Source organism: Mastomys coucha, unplaced genomic scaffold, assembly GCF_008632895.1.
Source record: "Mastomys coucha isolate ucsf_1 unplaced genomic scaffold, UCSF_Mcou_1 pScaffold18, whole genome shotgun sequence".
NCBI classification, from domain to species: Eukaryota; Metazoa; Chordata; class Mammalia; order Rodentia; family Muridae; genus Mastomys; species Mastomys coucha.
The window spans coordinates 93,333,331-93,357,520 of record NW_022196900.1 but is presented as its reverse complement, the minus strand read 5'-3'; the positions used below and the strand labels follow the sequence as shown (position 1 = coordinate 93,357,520).

The window sequence follows — 24,190 nt, the reverse complement described above, 5'->3', positions numbered from 1 at the left end:
ACATTAAACTAGGATAGTTGGAAACATTGTGTCGGCCAGGAGACAATGCTCAATCTTAACCATTTACAGATCATTTCTTGGGGTACCTTTATGCGTAATTATGAGGCCGTGTTGATGATTGGAGAAACTAATCTGGAACACGTCTGAGTTAGGGGATACCAGCGACTGTCTGAAATCCAGGAGGCACAGAACTCCTTTTGGATTCTTATTGCCTCTTATCCTTTATCAAGATTTTATCCCCGATATTATGGATGTGACTGGAGTAGACGAGTGTGCATGGCAGTGATCTATGGTGAGAGGAGGGAGAGGCTGATGAGCGTGAATCGGCCCCAGGGTTGAGGAAGCACCATAAGAGAGAATTCAAGGAACAGCAGCTCACAGGGCAGGGTGAGAACTTGCTTGTAAGGTTACTAGCAGCTTCATCTGTCGTCCATCCAAGTCACCTACTGACAGGAGAGCAGGGAAGCAGACACGGTGGGTGACTATGGTGGATGTCAGACACAGACATAGAACTGACATGGTTGGCCACTCGAACGTCAATAGAAGCCAGGGGGTACAACACGGCAGCGGGCTGCTTGCTCTGAGGTTGGATTTCGCTCTCTCTCCCTGCTTCCTGAAGAAGGCCTGTGGCCTAAGAGGGGTTCCACGACTCTTGTGGGTACAGTGAAATACTCCAAGTCTGAGCAGATGGCAATGGACACAGGGACATCTAATGCCCAAATATCAAGTGTCAGGCATCTCAGCTTATACAGCTTGTACCATATAGGTTTTTTTTTTTTTTTTTTTGAACATATGTAGCCCAGTTAGGTCTTCCAGGTGTTAGGTTTTCAGGTCTGAACCACCATGCCTGTTCAATGCTACTAAATGAAAAGAAGTGTGTGTGTGTGTGTGTGTGTGTGTGTGTGTGTGTGTGTGTGTGTGCACCTTGCCTACTACAATTCAAAGAAGAGTTAGAAATGGCAATTTGAATAAAGTAGGTTGTGTTGCATTTACTTCTGAGATGCGCAGTGTGGAGGAGACTTTCAGTCCCCGAGTCCACCTCAGCCTCTGCGGCCCTTCCTGGTCTCGCACCTTACTGTGTCTATGGCTCCTGTCTTCAAAGATCCAGCAGTTCCTTTTGGGAGGGAATGTTGGGTAACATTAGCCAATTGATCAACTGAAAGGGAAATCTATCCCAACATCAAAGCCCAGAGGGACAGTGGAGAGCCAATGACAAGTGTCCCCCAATGTGGCATTTATTTTTTTTGGATGTTTCCTCTAGTAGTGTTTTTTTTTTTTTTCAGTGTTAGGGATTAGAACCAGGGTCTCACACACGCTCGGCAAGTGTGATCGCCGAGAGTCACGCCCCTGCTCACCAACAGGAACACTGCTACAAAACAGGGCTCGCCTAAGGTCGGAGAGCACAGCCCTTGATGGAGACAGAGCACCACCAGAAAGAACCTGAATAATCGAAAAGATATGTCTGGGTCTAGTGGTGCAGGTCTGTCATCCCAGCTACTGGGGAAGATTGTGAGTGCAGGGCCAGCCTGGGCTACAGAATAGATTCAGGCTCAACCAGGACAACTTAGACTGTCTTAAAATCAAGTGTAAAAGGAGAGCTGGAGATGTAGCTCCGTGATAGAAAACGGGCCTAGTGTGTGTGAGGTCTACACACACATACACAAAGACATATACACCCACAGATACACAGACACACACACATAGACATACATCCAGACAGAGGATACACACACAGATATACACACAGACACATGAACACAGACACACAAACAGACACACAGACATGCACACATAGACACACATACACACAAAAAAAACATATACACACAGACATACACACAGGCACACACAAAGACACATACACACATAGACACACAGACACAAACATGGACACACACAGACACAGACAGACAGAAGGATACACAGACAGACAGACAGACAGACAGATATTTGTTGCTGTTACTCCTCAGGTTCATGACTCTACTTTGCATGACTTTGTGAGCAGGACTGCAAGGGCTTCTGTCCCACAGTCTTCAGCCTCCCCTCCAGGCGTCTGAGCTCTGTAGACAGAAGAATGTGCCTGTCCACATTGTATCAGCCTGAAGATGTTCCCTGTGCAACATTTTGGGGGTTGTTACTGACCCATTGTGTGTGTGTGTGTGTATGTGTGTGTGTGTGTGTGTGTGTGTGTGTGTGTGTGTATAGGGGAGGGAGAGGGAGGGAGGGAGGGAGAGAAGGAGAGAGGGGGAGAAAGAGAAGAGAGAGAGAGAGAGAGAGAGAGAGGACAACCTGAGAATCTTGTCTCATTCTTTGGGCTCTGTCCACCTTGGTGGTCTGTCTGTTTGTAGACAGTCTCTCAGTGGCCTGAAACTCAGTGGGTAGGCTTGGACAACTGGTTACTGAGTCACAGGGATTCATCTGTCCTCCCCTCCCCAGCACTGGGACTGTACGCATTAACCCAGAAACTTTACACAAGTTTTAAGGATTAAACTCAAGGCAAGTGCATTACCCACTGAGCCATCTTCCCAGCCCTGGCCACTTACTTTGCATGCCACTGCTGTGTCTGTTTGGGGTTTTGGTTTTTTCCCTTTTTTATTTTTATTTTTTTATTTTTTTATTTATTTTTTGGTTGTTAAAGACAGGGTCTTTCTGTGTAGCCCTAGCTATCCTGGGACTTGCTCCATAGTCCAAGACTGGCCTTGAACTCAGAGATCCGCCTGCCTCTGCCTCTTGCATGCTGGGATTAAAGGAGCAGCCACCACTGCCCGGCATGCTAATGCTATGTGTGCCAGCATGAATGCTTGGACTTCCTGCAGGTGTGTGCACATGGCCTGCTGACTACAGCCATCCAGCATGTGGGAGTAGGCAGGCAGATAACCAAGTCCTTTCAAAACCAAGCTGGAGTTGTGTCTAAAGAGTGCCAAGGGTCACCTGCCACTCTCAGGAATGTCACTTTGCATAATGTACAGTTTGCTCTGTGAAGACAGCTGTGAACTGGGAGAAATTCAATAACTCAAAATTATTTTGGCCTCATAGAAGTGTAATGATGGTTTTCCATTAGCTTTTATTGTCCCACAGAACTGTAAAAAAAAAAAATCTTAGTTTGTGTTACATTTAGTTACTTATTTTATGCTTGCATGCAGAGTGCACATGGGGGGTAAAAGGACAACTTCTGAGAGCGGGTTCTCACCTTCCACCATACGGCTCCCAGGAACTGAACTAAAATCATCAGGCTTGATTCCAAAAGGACTTTAGTCAGTTTTGTATGTAACACATCAATCTTCCGAATCATCCAGAAGTCTTGTTGTTTTGATGGAATCCCGCTCCTCTCTTCTCTATAGGTACATATGTGAGTTTTAGATGCTCTTCACTGACCCAGCTGAGGTCCTGGGGGCTGCATCATTTATAGGTCACAAAAGCTGACATGTCCTAAGAACTTCTATTACATGCCTGTCTGTCTGTCTGTCTGTCCATCTACCTACCTACCTATCATCTACCTATCTGTTTGTATGCGTGCTTGCATACCATTGCATACATGTGGAGACCAGAAGACAAGTCGGGTCACCAGGCTTTAGGACAAGTGCCTTTACCTGCTGAGGCGTCTCTCTGGCCCTTCTTTTTGTTGTTGCTGTTGTTGTTTCTTGTTGCTTTATATAAGGCCACATGTAGTCCGGTCTAGCCTCAACCAAGGTGGCCTTGAGTTCCTGATCTTCCAGTCTCTACCTCAGCAGTGCTGGGATTATAGACAGGTGCCACCATACTTGATGTAATGGTAGATATTTTTTAATTGAAAAGATGTTCACGTATCTCTTTCAAAAAACAAAACAAACAAAAAACAAAAAACAGTGCTGAGATGAAACTCGGGACCTTATCCATGCTAGGCAAGTCTCCAAGCTGAGCCACCCAACACAGCCTTGTCGTTGTTGTTGTTTAAATATTGATTTGAAGGGCCTGGCTATAGCTCAGTTGGTAGAATACTTGCCTAGGATTTATGAAGCCCTGGTTTCGATGGCTAGCTCTGAATAAAGCAAGCATAATGGGGCACACCTGTAATCTCAGCACACAGGAGGTAGAGACAGGTGGATCTCTAAGTTCGAGACCAGCCTGCTCTACAGAGTGAGTTCTAGGACAACCAGGGTTCCTCAGAGAAACTCTGGAGAGAGAGAGAGGGAGAGGGAGAGGGAGAGGGAGAGGGAGAGGAAGAGGAAAAAAGAAAAAAGGAAAAAAAACTAAAAAAGAAAGAGATGGCTCAGAAGTTAAGAGCACTGGCTGCTCTTCCAGAGGTCCTGAGTTCAATTCCCAACAACCACATGGTGGCTCACAACCATCTGTAATGAGATCTAGTGCCCTCTTCTGGCCTGCAGGCACATATGCAGGCAGAATGCTGTATACCTAATAAATAGATCTTTTTTTAAAAAGGTAAGAAAGAAACTGGGAGTGAAGAGATGTAGTAGCTTCCCAAAGACAAGCTGTAAGGGAGAACAAACTTTGAAACCCATTGCTGCGTGCCTCCAACCTCCTGTTCTCTCTGTTCCCGGTTCCTTCTTTGAATTTTACAAGCACTTGACCCTGACTGACTCTTGTGTCTTCCCTAATCATGAAAAAGGCCCCACGTTACAAGTTTGAAGACAGAGTCCTTCTGCCCTGATATTCTTTGCTTCTCTGGAGAACCCCATCTCCCAACCCCTATCTCCTCACAACTGTGGCTGGGTAGGACATCCCCTGTCCCAAACTTGCTGAGATCTGCTTAAAATGTTCATGTGTGGTGTCGGACCCTGGGGAAGTTCAGGGGGTAGATTCCAAGAAGGGGAAGTTGGAAAGGATGTGAAACTTGGCAATGCCCTGGTGACACTCCTTTGCTGACGGTTGTCCCACCATCAGCAAAGGGCTGGAACCTCCAGTTTGAGCGGACCACGGAGGCAGGTGAGGCCAAGCCTGAGGGAGAGGGGGGCTGGGAAACCAAAGTTAGGGAGACCACTCTGAGAACTGAGGGGGAAAGGGAAGAATATTGCTGCAAGTTAGTTCAGTGTAAGGATGGATGGGCTGGGGACACTGATACAGGACCCAGAGCAAGTGGGCGGAAGGACCCTCTCCTCTGGCCAGAGCCTGGGGAACAGTGAGAGGTAGCGACTCAGAATCCTGGGTCCCTACCTCAGAAACACAGAAAGCCAGAAAGTGCATGGGGGAGCCAGGGCTCAACAGCAGAGGAGTTTGCAGGGACATTCAGCCCTCATGTGGCTGTGGGAAGGGGCTGAGGCTGCCGGAGAGCAGGCAGATGTTTGTGAAAGCCTATGAGTGTGCATAGCTCGCCATCTGGGCCGGAGATTGTAATTAAAGCAGTGCTGACACTTGGTAAATATTTGTTCCATGAGATCCATCATCCGTGGGAGTGTGTGAGCCTGCGCGTGTCCAGAGAGTGGGGAGGTCTGTGTGGATATACGATCAAATGCTGGGCAGGTGCAGGGGAAAAGGTGGTGTGGGGTTTGGGACTGGGGCTAGGGCTAGAGCTAGGGTCCGGGTCAAGGTCAGGGTCAGGATCAAGGCTAGAGCTAGGGCCTATAGGTTAGGGTTAGGATTAGGGTAGGGACTGGGTGCTGGGGTTAAGATCAATAAGGGTCAGGGTTCTAGCAAGGGCTAGGGGTAGGGCCAAAGCCATTGCTAGTAATCAATACAGGTGAGGAGGATATGAATGGCCACTGAGGCTGAAGACTGGGTCACATAACCTTACATGAAGGACAGGTGACACGTCATCATGGGACAGATATGTGATTCTGGGTGTCTAGCATGCCCTGTGTGTCTCTGTAGGGACGCCATGGAGACCTCTCAGGGATGGCTGGTGGCCTGTGTGCTGGCCATGACCCTAGTATGGACAGCGGCCGAAGATGTCTGCCGAGCACCCAACGGGAAGGATGGGGTTGCAGGAAATCCTGGCCGCGCCGGGAGGCCTGGTCTCAAGGGAGAGAGAGGGGAGCCAGGTAAGCTTTCTCCCCAGCTGGGGTGCTGGTCCTGACATCCTGGAGACAACGGTTTAGGGGATTCTGGGAAGCAATGGTGCATTGGAGTTCCAGAAAGCCACTATAGTGTGCAGTTCACCCTGGAACCTGACGGCCTAGCCTTCTCTTGGACCTTGCCCCCAGCCTCAGACCTCTCTGTGGCCCTTTCCTGCTTCTCCATCCCTCTTCCCCCTTTCTCTTCCAAAGACTAGGGCTGCACAGAGAAGGGATATGAACAGTCTAAAAAAGGAGTCCCAAGACTCTAGAGTCAAGAGCCATTGCCTCGTTGGTTGACCTCAAACAAGTTACAGACCTTCTCTGAGATTCCATTCCCTCCTCCTTCAAGTTGAGGCAGAGCCCCGCCTGGCTCATAGAGAAAAGATCAGCCAATCGTGAAGAGCCCTACCTAGTGTGTGGAGAAAGCTCCGCCAATAGCAACTCTCCTTTGCATTTCTTTCCAGCCCTCTACTCTATCCCTGCTCTCCTGTCCACTCTACCCTGTTAGAACTCATGATCCTGGGGGAGGGGTTGGGGGGCGGAGAGGGGAGAGTTATGACCAGAGCCGGAAGGAAAGACGCCTGTCATCCTGACTCTCCCAGTCTCCTGCAGGCCCAAAAGACCCTCATAGCACCCTGCTAATTTGCATATAGTTGTACCATAGGGTCCTAAATCTAAAAAAAGAGTTGGTGATCTAGAGGCATGTGAGGTGACAGCCATGGGTAGGACTCAACTGAGCACCAGAGAGCCAGCCCCACATTTCCTAGAAATGCAGGTCTGCCACATGGCTGCATTTGCTTCGCTCGGTTTTGTAGATGAAGCAGAGGCTCAGAGAGGTTGCCATGCTTGCCCAAGGCCATACAGCCAGTCAGGTCTGTCAGACTCGGTGCCTTCAAAGCCAAGGCTTTTCCTGTGAGAACAGGGAGGCTCTGGACTCCTTCCCCACGAAGCCCCACCCCGATCGATCCACATCCACCAATCTGCTCTGTCCACACAGGAGCTCCCGGCATCCGGACCGGTATCAGAGGTCTTAAAGGAGACCCTGGGGAACCTGGTCCCTCTGGCAAACCCGGCAATGTGGGGTTCCCGGGTCCCAGTGGGCCCCTGGGGGACAGCGGGCCCCCAGGACTGAAGGGCGTGAAAGGAAATCCAGGTAATATCAGGGACCAGCCCCGGCCAGCTTTCTCAGCTATTCGGCAGAACCCACCAACGGCTGGCAACGTGGTTATCTTTGACAAGGTCCTCACCAACCAGGAGAGTCCGTACCAGAACCGAACAGGTCACTTCATCTGTGCGGTGCCCGGCTTCTATTACTTCACCTTCCAAGTGATCTCCAAGTGGGACCTTTGTCTGTCTATCATGTCCTCGTCCCGGGGCCAGCCCAGGAATTCCCTGGGTTTCTGTGACACCAACAGCAAGGGGCTCTTCCAGGTGTTATCAGGGGGCACCGTGCTTCAGCTGCAACGAGGGGACGAGGTGTGGATCGAGAAGGACCCCGCAAAGGGTCGCATTTACCAGGGTACTGAAGTCGACAGCATCTTCAGTGGATTCCTCATTTTCCCCTCGGCCTGAGCTGGGGAGCAGCCCAGCATTCTGCCATCTCCTGCACTCCCTGTTGTGGGATCCCCACCTTGCACCCATTCCCTCTGCACTCTGCAAAGTGAAGGGGCTGGGGCTTTAGGGGGGGTGCGGGGGAAGGGCTGGCTCAGAGGGCACTGAGGACTGATATCTCTCTGCCCAGTGGTTTCTTTGAGCACTTTCTTGAATAAATGACCCCATCCGTGTCTGTGGTTTGCCGTGCTGTGGCTGGTTTCTGGGTATGAGCAGGAAGGGGGCATACAAGTGGCCATGGCTGACTGCTTGAGGGAAAGCAATGTTAGCACTCTAAGCAGTGGCCGGGGGTGGGGGTGGGGTGGGGTCAGGGAGATGAGGGCATATCAACCAGGCTCCAGATGCCAGCCCCTGCTAGCTGCCAGATCACACCACTTGGCCTCAGTTTCCAAATCTGCTAAGTGGTGCCAGTAATGGAAGCTCGAAGAGGGGAGGGGACTGCTGTGGCCAGGGTGTGAAAGCTGGAGACAGGGTCTGTCGTCTGCGTTGGTCAGTCTTGTTAAGTAAGCTCCTAGGTGAGTCTTAAAGCCATACCTCTCAGATAACTGATGGGACGGAGACTGGAACAGAGGACATCAAGCCCCAGGTCACTACCTCAGGCAAGGAGCTGGGGCTGGAAGTGGGCGAGCTGACCGATACCATCCCAGTCTTCCCAGCTATCCTTAGACAAAAATCAGACAGCTGCTTCTGCAGCCTAGCCCAGAGAAGGCAAGCAAATGACTCAGGGACACTCCTATGTTTTTCCCAGAACTGGGTTTCCTGAGTGGTCTCCAGGAAGACATGGAGACTGGATTGCTGGATCGCTCGATTGCTTAGCAGCCCTGGGGGGTGGGGACAACTGAGGCTCTTTGGGTGCTCAGTGCATTCCCACAATCACAGTCTCAAATACAATCGCACATGATCACACATGGAAACACACACACACAGTTTCATGGCAATCACACATACACTGTCTCCTGCTCACACACATACTACCTTTGAGACTCACAATGGTCCCATGTTCCATGGCCGAGACTCATCCAAACCTCACCAAAACATGAGTTCGGGGACTTCCTCTCAGAACACTATGTACAGCCTTGGAGGTACACACTAGTTACCTCTACACACACACACACACACACACACACACACACACACACATACATGCACACGCGTACCACAAACTCACATGCATGCACATGGGTACACATAGGTACACATACAGACAGACACACATACATGCACACTTGTAATGGATGTGCAAACCTCCACATGCGCAGGAATACGAAAGCCTGTGTTTTCTCCCACACTAACTCCCACGTTCTCCAGCTCAGAGTCGGGGAGTATGCCTCCTGTTCACTGGCTGGTGCGCCTGGTCTCAGAGTTGTCCCTTAAGTGGCCTGCAGGTACACTTTGACACAATCATGCCCTGTGATTGCAGCCAAGAGCCTCTGGGGTCAGAAGGAAGTGAGACACTCCAGGGAGAATAGACCCTCTCAACTCCAGGCCACCCTGTGATTCTCAGAGCTCCTTCTTGGCTTCTTGGTCCACTCTGCCCTCAGCACTCCCTAATGCCTGAATGCGCACCTCCACAGGCTGGGAAAGGCATTGACTTTGGGGACTCCATAGCCACAGAGTGCAAAACAGCCACTGAGGCTCCCCAAAGTAAGGCAACCTGCTGGAAGGTGGGGGAGGGGGAACCTACATCTAAGCCAGGCTGTCTGGCCCCAAAGTGGAGGGCCCCTGTCACTTTGTGGGGACGTGCCTGACCCAGTAGGTGGGGAGTATTGAACCTTTCCTCAACCTCCATTCCAGCCACCCTGATCCAGTCCCCTCTGAGTCTGGAAGCTGAGCCTGGCAGAAAGGTGGGCGTGGTGGAGAGAGCTGAGCATGGACCAAGCCTGCCACCTGCTGGAGAGCTAGGCCAGGCACAGAGGCGCCCAAGACAGAAGAGCGCGGGGTTTCATTACTACCACCTCAGAATACAGAGCCAACCACCCTGCTCCTCGCAACCCTGGGATACCAGGGCATTCTCACCCCCACCCTCTCACCTTAGCTGCATAGCGTATCCTGGGCTACAAGTGAAGGGACATTCAGGAGGACTGCTGCCCCAAACTTCCTTCATCCCACACGTTCCACTTGAGGAAAGAGACAGGGAGAGGCCTGGCTTGACCACCACAAGTCCCAGGACCAGAGACAAGGTGGGGGCAGGATGAAGGAGGTGGGAAAACCATCAAGGTGGTGGGGGCCTAGCAAAAGAAGAGGCATTGCCGATCATGTCCTGGTATTCCCACATCCAGTGAGGAAATCAGTCTGCAGAGCAGCGACTGCGGTTGCTGGTCAGGGAGTTGCCAGCCAGAAGGAAAAGCTGAGGCTTGCTCCCTGAGGCCCGAGCAGCTGATGCACCCATGCAAAGTGAGCTCACTCTGGCACCCTTCCCTTTCCAGAAGCTGCCAACTGGAATGGGTGCATGGATGTTTCTGGAATAAGGCCTACCACTTGACAGCTGCATGCGAGGCTTGTTTCTGGGGAGCTGCTGAACACAGGGGGTCACCCAACACCAACTCAGTGTGTGTTAGGCAAGCCTCCGTCTCCTGTCCTGGAAGAGGGGCTGCACTTCATCTCAGGGACAGAAGGCCATGGGGCCTCGAGCACAGTGAATGCCATAGAATGGTCACCCTGCTCCTGGGGACAGCTGTGCCCTGGGCTCAGGTCTATGCGTGCGTGCGCGCACACACACGCACTCACATGTGCGTGTACACACACACACACACACGCACGCACACACACATGCACAAATGCACACACACACGAGCACACACACTTGCACTCATACACACATGCATACGCACACACATGCACACACACACGCACACACATGCGCACGCATACACACATGCATGCACATGCATACATGCACACACATGCACACACATACACACACACATGCACACACACACACACACACACGCATGCACACGCCCTGGTGTTCCCAGGATGAAGGGACAGCAGACACTTCCTCATTTCGACACACATGACCTAGGGCCAGGGAAGGAAGGGGTGGACAGAGGTGTCACTGTGGTCAGCCTGGCTCAGAACCGAAAAGAAAGTGTCAAGTCAGGGAACATTTCGGAAAGGGGATGTGGAATGAGGGTGCTGTGGGGGAGGGGAGGCCCTCCCTCTCCCTTCCCCCCCCCCAACTCTGGGCGGTTCTTCACTGACCACTCTGAAACAGTGTCTTCCTGCCTGGGAGAGCAGGACGTCTCTGTGATTAGGCCTGAAGTCCCCTACACACTCGGGTGAGCCTGGGACCCTCCAGTAGTGGGAATGAGCTGCAGTTTCCCCTCAGGTTCCTTCCTGAACCGTAGGACTAGAGGTCTCTCTGTGTGCCGGGATTGGCCTGGGGCTTAGAAGAGACCAGTCTCCATCTATCCATCATCCATCCAACTGTCATGTGTGGATGGATGTGGACTCCCCAGGATGAAGGGCTACGGCAGGGGATGGGCAACGAAGAGAGGGAGGGAGACTTCAGTACCAGCTCTCCGTCTCACCCCTACCCCTCCTCAGGATGGCCGTGGAACCCAGCTGCCAGCCTCCATGTGGACTTTATCTGCTGCTGCTGCTTCTGGCCCTACCACTCAGGAGCCAGGCCAGCGCTGGCTGCTATGGGATCCCAGGGATGCCAGGCCTGCCAGGGGCCCCTGGGAAGGATGGGCATGATGGACTCCAGGGGCCCAAGGGTGAGCCAGGTAAGTCTGCTTGCCTGGGTGAAGGGTGACCCTGGGGCAGGAAGGGCCAAGCCCTCTCTCTCTGCAGGTCCTCAGAGTCCAGACTTCAGCCTCCAGGCTGACTCTAGTGGCCTGGCAGTATGTTGCCCTCATTTGCTTTGTCCTGTGGAAGGGAGTAAAGGGGAACCTCTGTCCCTGCAGACGGGTAACAGCCTGTTCACTCTGCAGGTGGACACTTAGGGAACGTGGCCCGCACTGCTTCTGCTCAAGTCCACCACCTCCCTCTTTACCAGCTTGCACAACTTTTTTTTTAACCCCCTGCAGTGCCTCAGTTTGCAGGTCTGTGAAATGGGTACTGTAATCCCTGTTTCTCAGGGTGTCACAGCTTTGAACAGGTTTGCATAGAGGGCAAAATTAAGCACCTGGCAGGTGCGATGGTCTCTGCCAATCAGGATGCAAGGGGCAGGGCAGTCAGGACCACACCCAGGATGTTCTCCTGAATATCCTGATGTGAGGGACGGGCCAAGGAAAGGAGTGGGCAGCTAGGGTGAGGTAGGAGAGGGGGGCAGGTGTTGTAGCCCTTCCTCAAGCGAGCGAGCTTCTCTCGGGAAGTGAATGGCGTCTGGGCATGAGGGAGGGTAATAGGGCTGAGCAGAACCCTTGGGGACCGTGGGATGTGGCCGGGGGCTGATGCCCTTAAGAATGTCCATGCTGACCTCTCCCTCCGAATCACCAAATGATATCTTGCGACCCTGGAAGGAATTACTCACTTCAGGGGAGCCAGTGAGCCCCCTGGGCTGCACTTTAGGGAACCCTGTACGTAGGCCGGCAGAGGAGCATTCTGAGGTTCCCTGGCTCTGAGCATGCTGCACCTCCCAGAGCCCATAAACCCTCAGAGACCTGACTTGCTCCTACTTTGCAAAATGTCAAAAACTGGGGTCCAGGGAGATCAAGCGACTGGCTCAGAGTCACACACACCGCGACTCTTATTCCGCTGTCCCTCCCTGCCACTTGGGTCCCTCTCCTGCTCTATCCTGCGCCGTCCCCATGAGGAGGCTGAGATAGCCCTGCTCAGCCATCGCCAGTCCCTGGCACTACAGCATACTGCTTCCCACGTGCCTAACCTGTGTTCGGCCTTCGTGCGGAGGCTCAGAGAAGAAACCCACCTGCCCACGGTCACTCAGCCTGAGGGACAGATCCGTTAGGTCCTGAGCCCACCCGCTCTTCTCCTTTCTTTTTGTTTTCCTTTTGGTTTTGTGGACACGGGGTTTCACTAGCAGCCTCAGTGGCTGTCCTGCCTCAGTGAACTTCTCCCAAGTGACAGGAGGCTCTGACTCAACTCTTTAGCCTGAGTGTAAAAGGCCCACAAGCTGAGAGTACCATGGAACAAATCTTCACAGATTTCTCACTCAGAGGGGACTGGCTGGGGTGGTCCAGGAGGGCTTCCTGGAAGAGGAAACTGGAGTTAAATATTAAAAGATAAATAATCTTTTAAAGGAAAGGAGAAACTCAGCAAAATTAGACCCTTCCACCTCAGATTCCAAAAGTGATGGAATTCCAGGGATGGACCAAGCATAGGGCTTACAGCAGAGCCCCCCTCCCTCTCCTGTCCCGTCTCCCCGGGCAGAGCTATCTGAGAAGTGCTGGTTACAGGTCACTGCCAGACCCACTCGGGGTCCCTCTTCCTGCCTCCTGCCCCATCGCGTCCTTCCTTCCTGTCTGCTCTTTTGCCAGGAATCCCCGCCATCCCTGGGACCCGAGGACCCAAAGGTCAGAAGGGCGAGCCTGGCATGCCTGGCCATCATGGAAAAAATGGCCCCATGGGGACCTCTGGGCTGCCAGGGGATCCAGGCCCCAGGGGACCTCCGGGGGAGCCGGGTGAGGAAGGTCGGTACAAACAGAAGCACCAGTCCGTGTTCACGGTCACCCGGCAGACCGCCCAGTACCCAGCGGCCAACGCCCTCGTCAAGTTCAATTCGATCGTCACCAACCCTCAGGGGGATTATGACACAAGCTCTGGGAAGTTCACCTGCAAAGTGCCGGGTCTCTACTACTTCGTCTACCATGCGTCGCAGACGGCCAACCTGTGCGTGCACCTGCACCTCAACCGCGCCAGGGTGACCAGCTTCTGCGACCACATGTCCAACAGCAAGCAGGTCAGCTCCGGAGGAGTCCTCCTGCAGGTGCAGAAGGGCGACGAGGTGTGGTTGGCGGTCAACGACTACAACGGCATGGTGGGCATGGAGGGCTCCGACAGCGTCTTCTCTGGTTTTCTACTGTTTCCCGACTAGAATGGCAGGCTGCTTCCAGTCCCCAGCCCCCAGCCCGCCACCCACCTCAAGTCCTCCGTTTTCCCCATCCTCGCTCAGACCTCTCCTTCCAGGAAGTCCACCCTGGTTCCTGATCCATCAGAGTTTCTCTGGGAACCACCTACTGGTACTATTCCTGTGGGCGTTTATCAATACCTTAAAAGACTATAGTTTTGTTTTGTTTTGTTTTTTTGTTCAGGTGGGGAGATAGAGAAATAAATAGATCACTAAATAAGCCTGGTCCAGATTTCTCACTAGCAGGCCTTGAACTTGGAGTGTGTAGTTTTGCATCTGTGGGTGTTCGTGCTGAGTGAAGGGATGATTTGGAGTGACTTAATGAATGCTGAACTGGGCAAGTTAGGGACTAAGAGCAGAAGGAACCAATGAGCCAATAGAAACCAGTAGCAGCTAGCTAGCTAGCGTGAGTCCATCTCGTGTACCCAGGTGTTTAATAAACACACCCGTGTTCTGAGATGAACGTGGATCCATGGACAGCAGGGAGAGGCGCCTCCGTATGTCTGGCGCACAGGTTCCAGGCTCTCCAGGAGGCTGTCCAACGCATGGCTGTTTGTACAAGCTGTGAGGTTTGAGCTGGGATTCCTGATGGCAGGGACTGGCCACCGCAGCCTTCAGAGGACCAGGGAGGCCTGCGGTGGGTACCTGCGTGCACAAAGGGCAAAGCGCAACTGTCAGGAGAGAGGGTGGCTCAGTGGTTATGAGCATGTGCTAGTCTTGCAGAGGACTGGGATTTGGGCCCCAGCACCCCAGTCAGGCAGCTTACAACAGCCTGTGACTCCAGGGGAGTCTGATGTCCTCTTCCGGATTCCACAGGCACCTGCTCTTGCTATGGAATACCACACACACACACACACACACACACACTTAAAAATGAAACTTAAAAGAAAAATCACAAAGTGCAACTGTCTGGGGCGAGCGGGGTGAAGGAGGCCTGCACAGTCTGGGAGAACCAGTCCTAACCAGCCAGGATCTCACCCTGTCTGTCACATGAGGCTCATGGGGTTCCATGGCAGAGTATACCAGTTTCATGTGCATCCCTGGCATCAACCAATCATCCTCAGTTCAGGTGGATGAACGTTCTGTGTCCGGATTGATCCTTTCACTCTGCAAGGGGACATTTCACACTCTCATGCCTTCTTCCTGGCTGTCCCTTCACTCTGCAGAAACCATCCACACAACTTGGGCAATGTCCTTCCACCAAGATCGCCTCCTCTATGAAGCCTGCCCTGACTCCCCCATGAGCCCCCTCAGCACCTTTCATAGACTTGGACCTCAAACTCAGGACTCTGTGGAGCTCAGTTTCCCAAGTCTGGTAGTCAACCTAAAGACTGACTTTAACAAAACTAGATTTCAAGCCCAAAGTAGGTAGGCTGTAGGGTCAGCATCCCTCAGAGGACTGAGAACAGTCCTATGTGGATGGGATTCCTATGATGCCCTCCTGGCACACAGTAGGCACTCATGAAATGGGTAAGATGTCACAGAATGAGATAAAGACACATGCACACAGGTGCATACAAGGATGGACTCTCTCTCACACACACATGCTCTCTCTCCTACACACTCTCTCACACACACACTCTCACACACACACACTCTGTCTCTCTCTCTCTGCCCCCTCCCTCTCCCTCCCTCCCTCCCTCCTTCCCTCTCTTTCTCTCTCTCTCACACACACACACTCTCACACACACACACACACACTCTCTCACATACACACACACACAGTCAGGGCCGAGGAACCCTGCCTGGATCACCGCATCTGGGCACTTGGCAAAGCCAGTCTGGGTCATTGGCCACAGCATTCCCAGCTGTCCCTCCATCAGCCACTTAACAGGTCACCCAGTGACGCCCCATGTGATAAATCTATCTTCTCATTTTCCTTTGGTTTAAAAAATAATCAATACAGCGCTTGGGTCAGCCATGCTGCACTAGCCGGAGTCTGTGTTCCACAGCGCTTGGGTCAGCCATGCTGCACTAGCCGAAGTCTGTGCTCAGGAACCAACAAGGTTTGCTCATCCAGCCTCTTCCTCCATAAGTGTTTTCTTGTCCTCGCTATATCGAGAAGAGCCAGCCTGTTGGCCATGCTGAGGGATGGGCACAGAAAGACAGGACAAGGCAGGAAAGCAGAAAGAGAGCCCATCTGCAGGAGAATTTTTTGGGCCCTAGACAGATGCTGCTTCTCTTGTTTTCCCACATATTAGGTGTCGCCCCTTTCTATCAGGTGTGAAGGAAGCAGTAGTGTATTACTCAGAGGCCAAGGCTCAGGGACCCCTCAGCTCCTGGTCCCTATGTGTAGATCCTGCCTGCTCCGAGTCTGTCCCTTCTTCGTATACATAATACTGTGTCTGAGGGCACTTTGGCCCTGGGCTTTGAGGGTTCCTTCCCTGCCTCACCAACAGCCCCAGGAGACAGGTTCCTCCATCTCCAATGTAGACCTGAGAGAACCCCACTTAGTTACATGCTTCAGCCCTCATGATTGGAAAGCCGGAGTTCAAACTTGGGGAGTTCAAACTTTCTCACTGGCAATTAATTACTCAGGAACCAGAGACTCAGCCTAGGTCCCTTAGAACCTAGGGCCTGAGCTGGTGATCGAGGTGCGGGCCTGTAATTCCAGTATTTGGGAGACAAGAGAGACAACAGGATTTTGAGTCTGAGGCCAACCTGAGCTAAAAAAGAGTGAGACCCTGCCTCAAAGCTAAGGAAGCGATAGCGGGTCCCTTGGATGCATGGCCCTCAGCTCTCTCATTTCGTTTGAACCTGGCTGAGCCTAAAGATATGTTTCTGTCATATTCATCCTCTTTCCCTCTCACCCCTCTGGGTATCGACCCTGGAGCTGGGTGACACCTGGCTGTACATACAGCCACAGCAGCACAGCTAGCTCCTGGCCCCAGAGCTCTCTGGCTTCCGGGCCTGCCCTGGGGTATGGGTTCTAAAAAATCACTGTTTTTTCCTTGGAATTTGCCACAGAAAAACTCAATGTTTAACCCCAGCCTCCCATAAAAGGATGCCTTCATAGGACAAGACCCATTACTTCCCCCTAAGGCCTTCTTTCCCATGGTACCTGTGCCCCCCTTCCCTGCAAAAGGCCCTTTGGGTGATAACTCATGCCTCTGGGACTTAGTTTCCCTGAGTGTAAGATGAAGCACAGGGTGGGCACAGAGACCTCCAAGCCCTTCTGCAGCTCTGTCTTGCTGTCATTCCACAGGGAACTGTCCCCTCCCTGTGGCTATTATTGTCAAGGGCTCCAAGCCCTGTTGGGAATGGAAGGAGGTGAATGAATAAGTAATGAATACATTTAAAATTCATTATTAGATTATTTTCTGAAGACAGAGATGAGAACAGAGGTGGGGAGAGGGAGGCAGAGGAAGAGATAAGGCCAGAGAGGGGAAGCCGAGGACATGAAAGGCCATTAACAATTCACGAACTGCGTGAGCTCTCCTTTGCTCCGTGTATTCTCCAGTCCACAGCCTCACGGGCTGGAGGCCCATGAGGGCCACAGAGTGGATACAGATACGGCATTTAGCCATCAAGGTACAAAGCTGAAGTAGAAATCAGGGTCTCTGACTGTAAATCCAGGGCGCAGGCCATAGATGGGCCTCTCTGTATCCATGGAGGAACTTCTATCTGGAAGCCATGTGCTCACAAGACTCTGGCAGGCAAGCAGCTGGCTGAGGAGAGTCCCCAAGGACAGGTTGTACTCCCAACCCCCCACCCCCAACCCCACCCACAGGTGCTGAGTTGGCGAAACCAGGCTGACCGTAGTAGTCATTTACAGTAATTTCCCCCAGAAGCAGAAACAGGACCTGAAACTTCCTGAGGGCAGCAGGATGAGGGGACAGAGGGGTGACAGAGAGGGGGTCAGCCCGTTGGGCCTTGGGAGGGGACAGCAAGGGAAGGTCCTTCCTGCCTCTAGGGACCTAGACTTCCGCTTTCTGCAGGACAGCGGCAGACTCTGGGCTCTGGGAATCCACTGCTGTCTGGCCTAGAAGCATCGCAGAACACCAGGATTCCATACACAGGTGAGCAGGGCGGGGCTGGGAGAGGAGGGTGAACTCACCAACACAGGCCTTGCTTCCAACTGCAAACACCTTGATATTAATTGGACTGGACTTTCAGAACCACACTCAGGTCCATGGCACAGGCTCTCCAGAGTGAACTAGGATTGAAGGTATGGGTGGTTACTCGGGCCCAGGGGATGGGTAGGCAGCCTCTAATAGGAGCCGCTAGGATCGTGGTCTCAGGAACCATGGAGACTTAAACCAAATGGCACTTCTGTCTCTTGCATGCTGGTCATCTTCAGCCAGTCTCAGAACCTCTCTGATCTCAGAATCAGAATCCCTTCTGGAGAGGACATAGCCTTTTATGGGTGTAGTGGGCACTGATGGAGACCAAGCTTGATGCCCCTCAGGGTTTGAAAAATGTCAGCAAGGCAGAGGTAGGATGAGAACCCAGCCTCTTCTGTCCAGTATTACATGTCCTCGGCATCTGACATTGGAGGGCATGATTGGTTAATCCTTAGTGACAAAGCCATAGCTGTAAAGGGCCATGCTACCCGAAAGACCTTAATCCTCCCAGTGCCATCTCATTTAATGTCACTGACAGCCATGGAAGCCAAAAAGGAACATGTCCAAGAGACAGGAGAGGCAGTTATACTCATGTCTGAAGCCACGAAGCCAGGCAGCAGCTGATGGGAGTTCAAAGTTAAGGTAGTCTCCATGCTAGAGAGAGAGGTGCTGTAATGGTGGACTGGAATAAGAGGTGGGTTGTCCAGCTAAGAGGATTGGAGGGACTCCCCAGATCTGAAACGTGAGGCTCCCAATACAGGCTAGAGTTCAGCATTGTCTCCATCTTATGGAACAGTAAACTGTGCCCAGAGAGAAGTCCTGTCTTAGCCCTGCTCCTGGTCAGCTTACTGGGTCATACGAGGAAGTATTTTCAAACTGTCGAGCCTCAGTTTCCTCATCCGGGATATGGGCAGTCCATTCCATATCACATCTCAGATGCTGTAGGGATCCAGCAGCAGGAGTAGCAGATCTTAACAAGAGCTCAGGGTTTCTTGTTCCCACCGGGGTTTCCATAGCTACATGGGGGGGAAGGTAGGGCACTTTTTGCTCTGTGCATGGGTGGATAGCCTGGGAGAGCTTCCTGGAGGAAAGTCTTTGACCAAAGGCTTGCAGGATGGCCACATAGATCTGCTCAGAAGACTCTACAGCATAAGCCTTCTTGGTTGCTTGGGATAAGAAAAGTGCCATGGAGTTCTATTCCCGAGCCACAGTTCCCCAGGAATCTGAGAATGTTCTGCCAGCAAAGGTGGCCTGGGATGTGGGTAAGGACATTGATGCCATTCCTTACTGTATGATCTGAGCAAGTGACATGGCCTCACTGAGCCCCAGCATCCTCTTTGCAGCGATAACCATCCCCACTATGGGTTTTATTCGATACACACCCTGGCTCAGGCATGAGAAATGAGGAAAGAGAAAGCCTGAGACAGATCAGGTGAAGCCTCTGCTGGCTGAGCCTTTGTGGTCTATCCTCTGTCCTACCTCAGGCCATGCCATCTTTCCTCCAGCGACATCCTATTTCTTTTCTTTTCAAAGAAACTTATTTTACTATTTGTTTAAAAATTAGATTTACGCTGGGTGGTAGTGGCAGTGGCAGCGGGTGCATATCTTTAATCCCAGCTCTCAGGAGGCAGAGGTAGGTGGATCTCTGAGTTCGAGGTCAGCCTGGTCTACAGTGTGAGTTCAAGGACAGCCAGTACTATATAGAGAAACCCTGTGTTAAAAACATCAACAACAATAATAAAAAATTAGATTTATTTATTTTATGTGTGTAAATATTTTGCCTACATTTATGTATGTAGATCATGTGCATGCCTGGTGCCTGCAGAGATCAGGAGTGGGCATCAGATCCCCTGGAACTGGAATTATAGATGATTATGAGTTGCTTCATGGGTGTTGGGAATCAAACCTGGATCTTCTTCAAGAATAAGTGTTCTCAGCCACTGAGCCCCATATTTGTATTAGTTTTAATTACATGTAAGTGTGTGTGTGTGTGTGTGTGTGTGTGTGTGCATGTGAGTGCAGGCACCCAAGGAGCCCAGGGGTGTTGGATCCCTTAGAGCTGGAATGACAGACATTTGTGAGCTGCCTCATATGGATGCTGAGAACTGAACTCAGGTCCTCTGGAAGAGTAGCAAGTACTCATAATTTCTGAGACATCTCTCCAGCTCCCCTCTCTCCTTTCTGGAACATTCTTGCCCCAGTCCTTCCTGAGCCTTCAGATATCAACCAAAACATTACTTTTCTCCTATGGAGAAGACAGTCCATGTGAGATCAGCCTCTCCCAATCCCAGCCCAGCCCTCCTCCATTGCCCATCTACCAGAGCACCGATCCATCTTGTCCATCTCTGTTTCCCTGTGTGCTTTTTGACTGCTTCCTCTCAGCACTAAGGACTTTGAGGGCCAAGACCATCTCTTCCTTGTTGCCATAGATTCCTCAGGGTCTAGTGTACAAAAGGCAATCTGTATGGATTCTGCATAGATAGATGCATGGATGAATGACTGGATGGTTGGATGGATAGATGGATGGATGGATGGGTGGAGGGATGGACAGATGATGGATGGACAAGTGGCTGGGTGGGTGGATGGATGAATGGATGGTTGGGTGGATGGATGGATGGATGAATGGACAAACAGATGAATGGATAGATGAGAATAGATGGACAGATGGATGGATGGACAGGCAAATGGATGGATGAACAGGTGGATGAATGGATGGTTGGATGGATGGATGGTTGGAAGGATGGGTGGGTGGGTGGATGGATGGATAGGTGGATGGGTGGAAGGACAGATGGATGAATGGACAGACAGATGGATGGATAGATAAGGGTATACATGTATATATACTTACATACATGGATGCATGGATGAATGGATGGCTGGATGGATGGACAGACAGACAGATGGATGGCTAAGGTTTTATATATATATATATATATTTACATACATGGATACATGAGTGCATGGATGAATGGATGGATGGACAGACAGACAGATGGGTGGCTAAGGGCATACATGTATGTATACTTACATACATGGATACATGAGTGCATGGATGAATGGATGGTTGGATGGACAGACAGACAGATGGATGGATGGATGAATAGATGGACAGATGGATAGATGGATGGACAGACAGATGGATGGGTGGGTGGGTGGGTGGGTGGATGGATGGTTGGATGGATGGATAGGTGGATGGGTGGAAGGACAGATGGGTGGATGGACAAACGGATGGATAGCTAAGTGTATACGTGTATATATACTTACATACATGGATACGTGAGTGCATGGATGAATGGATGGTTGGATGGATGGATGGACAGATGGATGGATGACTAAGGGTATACATGTATGTATACTCACATACATGGATACGTGAGTGCATGGATGAATAGATGAAGAAGTTAGTAGGCTGAATGGCAAATAAATGGGTGAGGAGACAGATGAATGGATGGATGAATGATTGGCCAGATAGATGGACAAACAGATGAATAGCTGAATGGGTGATTGGAGATATGTGCCGTAGTAGATATATAGACAATTGAAGAGATGTGTAGGTAGATGATGGAAGAATAGGTGGGTGGATAGAGACTAGATGAATGGTTGGAGAAATGGATAGGTGGGTAATTGGATGGATGGATAAAGAGACAGATGGATAATTCTTTGCAGTGATGGATGAACGCTTGGAGAGACAGGGAGATGGATGGATGGGTAGATGGATAAGTGAAGGGATAGATAAATGACAGATGGAAGCCACCATGGCAGTAACCCTCCACGTGTTCTTACCCCATAGGAAGCCCCTGAGGCTGAGCTGATGAAGACACAGTGGGGCGAGGTCTCAACACCCCTGTTCCTGTTGCTCCTGGGTTGGCTCCATGTCTCCTGGGCCCAAAGCAGCTGCACTGGGCCCCCTGGCATCCCTGGCATCCCTGGCGTCCCTGGGGTCCCTGGCTCTGATGGCAAACCAGGCACTCCAGGGATAAAGGGGGAGAAAGGTACTGTACACTTTGGGGACACACAAATGTTGCTGGCCATGGCTCCCACCTTATAACTCCCGAGTCATAATCACTTGCCTTAGAGATTGCAAGAGAACTTGAGACTCCAATATCTTTTCAGAAAGGGCTTGTAATTGCCCTTTTGCAAACAGGGGAAATGCTGGGAAGGAAGCCCAGCCAGCAGCGAGGCTCATACCAAGCAAGGGGTCCTGTCCTCCTTCATGCTAGGAGGGAGGACACACCACAGCGCCTCAGTTCTGAGCACATCCTGACACCTCCAGGGCAGCTACCCTCATCTGTAAGAAAAGGCAGTTGTGGGCTTGGGAGGTTCCTCGCTATCACGTTCCCTCTACAGAGGGTTGTGACCCACCCTCTGTGGCAGCCCCTCTTCTCTCAGAAGCCCACTTTCCTCAAAATACAATCATCCCCATTTTACAGATGAGGAAGCTGAGGCCCAGAGCTGGTGTTTCATTGTGTTTCAGTGATACAACTAAGAATGGCAGGCATTACATGGGATACACGCCTGTGTCGTTAGATCAGTGGTTCTCAACCCATGGGTCGCGACCCTGTTGGGAGTCATATATTGGATATCCTGTATATCTGATGTTTATGTTACAATTCATAGAAGTAGAAAAAATACAGTTACAAAGTAGCCACCAAATAATTTTATGGTTGGGGGTCACCACAACATGAGGAACTGTATTAAAGGGTCGCAGCATTAGGAAGGTTGAGAACCACTGTCCTAGAGTGTACACTCTTTTTTTTTTTTTTAAAGATTTATTTTATTTATTTTATGTGTATGAGTACACTGTAGCTGTACAGATGGCCATGAGCCATCATGTGTGTAGCTGCTGGGAATTGAACTCAGGACCTCTGCGGGCCCCGCTTGCTCCAGCCCGGGTGCTCCAGCCCGGCTCGCTCTGACCCTACTCAATCTGGTGTAATTCACTGTAGCAGTCACTGTATCTTCAGACACACCAGAAGAGGGAGTCAGATCTCATTACGGGTGGTTGTGAGCCACCATGTGGTTGCTGGGATTTGAACTCAGGATCTTCAAAAGAGCAGTCAGTGCTCTTACCCGCCGAGCCATCTCGCCAGCCCCGAGGGTACACTCTTAGCACTGTACTCTGATTTCCTACTGGAATATTCCTTTTGTCTCATGGTGATGGGACCATGGTTGCGTAGAGGGAAGATGTGAGAGAAATTCTACCATCTACAACTAGGTGTAGCCAGCGGTGTGCTGTGATCGATTAAGGATGTCTGCCATGGGCGAGGGAAGGGAAAGGATAGCATATAGGCTGTGAATTTATTGCCCTTGATTCAGGCTTAAGATTGACAAAGGTGGGGGAGCTGACCAAGAGCAGGGGGTCACATGGCTCCATGAGGGTGCCACTCACTCAAGGCCTGGGCATCAGTTCCCCATGACTGTCAACAGAGTTAAATCCCTGGAGTGAAAGGAGACTAGGAGGCTCTGTCAGGCACCCCCAACTATTTATAGTTGGTCAGCTGAACCCAGAGAGGTACAAGGAACAACCTGAAGTGCCACCCCATTCTCTTCCTTTTCTCACAGTGACCTTCAGTATCCTCTTTTCTTTTGATTCTGTTTCTCCAGGGCTCCCTGGACTGGCTGGAGACCATGGTGAGTTTGGAGAGAAAGGGGACCCAGGGACCCCTGGGATTCCAGGCAAAGTTGGCCCCAAGGGTCCCGTCGGCCCTAAGGGTGCTCCAGGCCCCCCTGGGCCCCGTGGTCCCAAAGGAGATTCTGGGGACTACAAGGCTACACAGAAAGTAGCCTTCTCTGCCCTGAGGACCATCAACACCCCCCTGAGACAGAACCAGGTCATTCGCTTCGAAAAGGTGATCACCAACGTGAATGAAAACTATGAGCCGCGCAGTGGCAAGTTCACCTGCAAGGTGCCCGGCCTGTACTACTTCACCTACCACGCCAGCTCCCGAGGGAACCTGTGTGTGAACCTTGTGCGTGGCCACGATCGGGACCACATGCAGAAAGTACTCACCTTCTGTGACTACGCCCAGAACACCTTCCAGGTCACCACGGGTGGCGTAGTCTTGAAGCTGGAGCAAGGAGAGATTGTTCACCTGCAGGCCACAGACAAGAACTCCCTGCTGGGCATTGAGGGAGCCAACAGCATCTTCACTGGCTTTCTGCTTTTCCCTGACATGGATGCATAATCACAGGATCAAATCACACCTATCCAAAACCATCTCCTGCCTCCTTGCCAGCAATCCTCCCTGGACCCCTGACACCACCCCTTGACTGCCCGAAGACCAGACCAGAGCCCTGTCAATGTTACAGAATGAGTGGATAAATAAACTCTTCAAGACCAAAGGACCACAGTCTAATCTGAGTCTTAGTCCCAGTACTTGGTTCATAGGAGGCCTGAGAAGTGTTAGTCAAAAATGAATAAATGAATGAATGGATGGATGGATGGATGTTCACAGGTTGGGAGATGGCTCAGTCAGTAAAGTTGCAAGCATGAG

The 24,190-nt window shown here is 51.4% G+C and overlaps 2 protein-coding genes across 2 annotated transcripts; both read left to right on the top strand.

The window, feature by feature from the left end:
- Window positions 1-4,825: 4,825 nt before the first annotated feature.
- LOC116095616 (complement C1q subcomponent subunit A) lies at window positions 4,826-7,780 on the top strand. Its single transcript, XM_031376935.1, has 3 exons — window positions 4,826-4,923; window positions 5,806-5,975; window positions 6,988-7,780. The coding sequence occupies exons 2-3, from the start codon at window positions 5,813-5,815 to the stop codon at window positions 7,560-7,562; spliced, it is 738 nt and encodes a 245-aa protein (XP_031232795.1). The 5' UTR covers window positions 4,826-4,923; window positions 5,806-5,812; the 3' UTR covers window positions 7,563-7,780.
- Window positions 7,781-10,781: 3,001 nt separating this feature from the next.
- C1qb (complement C1q B chain) lies at window positions 10,782-23,881 on the top strand. The gene is made up of 5 exons (XM_031377037.1): window positions 10,782-10,879; window positions 11,148-11,329; window positions 13,043-13,593; window positions 21,487-21,688; window positions 23,301-23,881. Exons 2-5 carry the CDS (start codon window positions 11,149-11,151, stop codon window positions 23,879-23,881), a joined length of 1,515 nt encoding a protein of 504 aa, XP_031232897.1. The 5' UTR covers window positions 10,782-10,879; window position 11,148.
- Window positions 23,882-24,190: the final 309 nt, after the last annotated feature.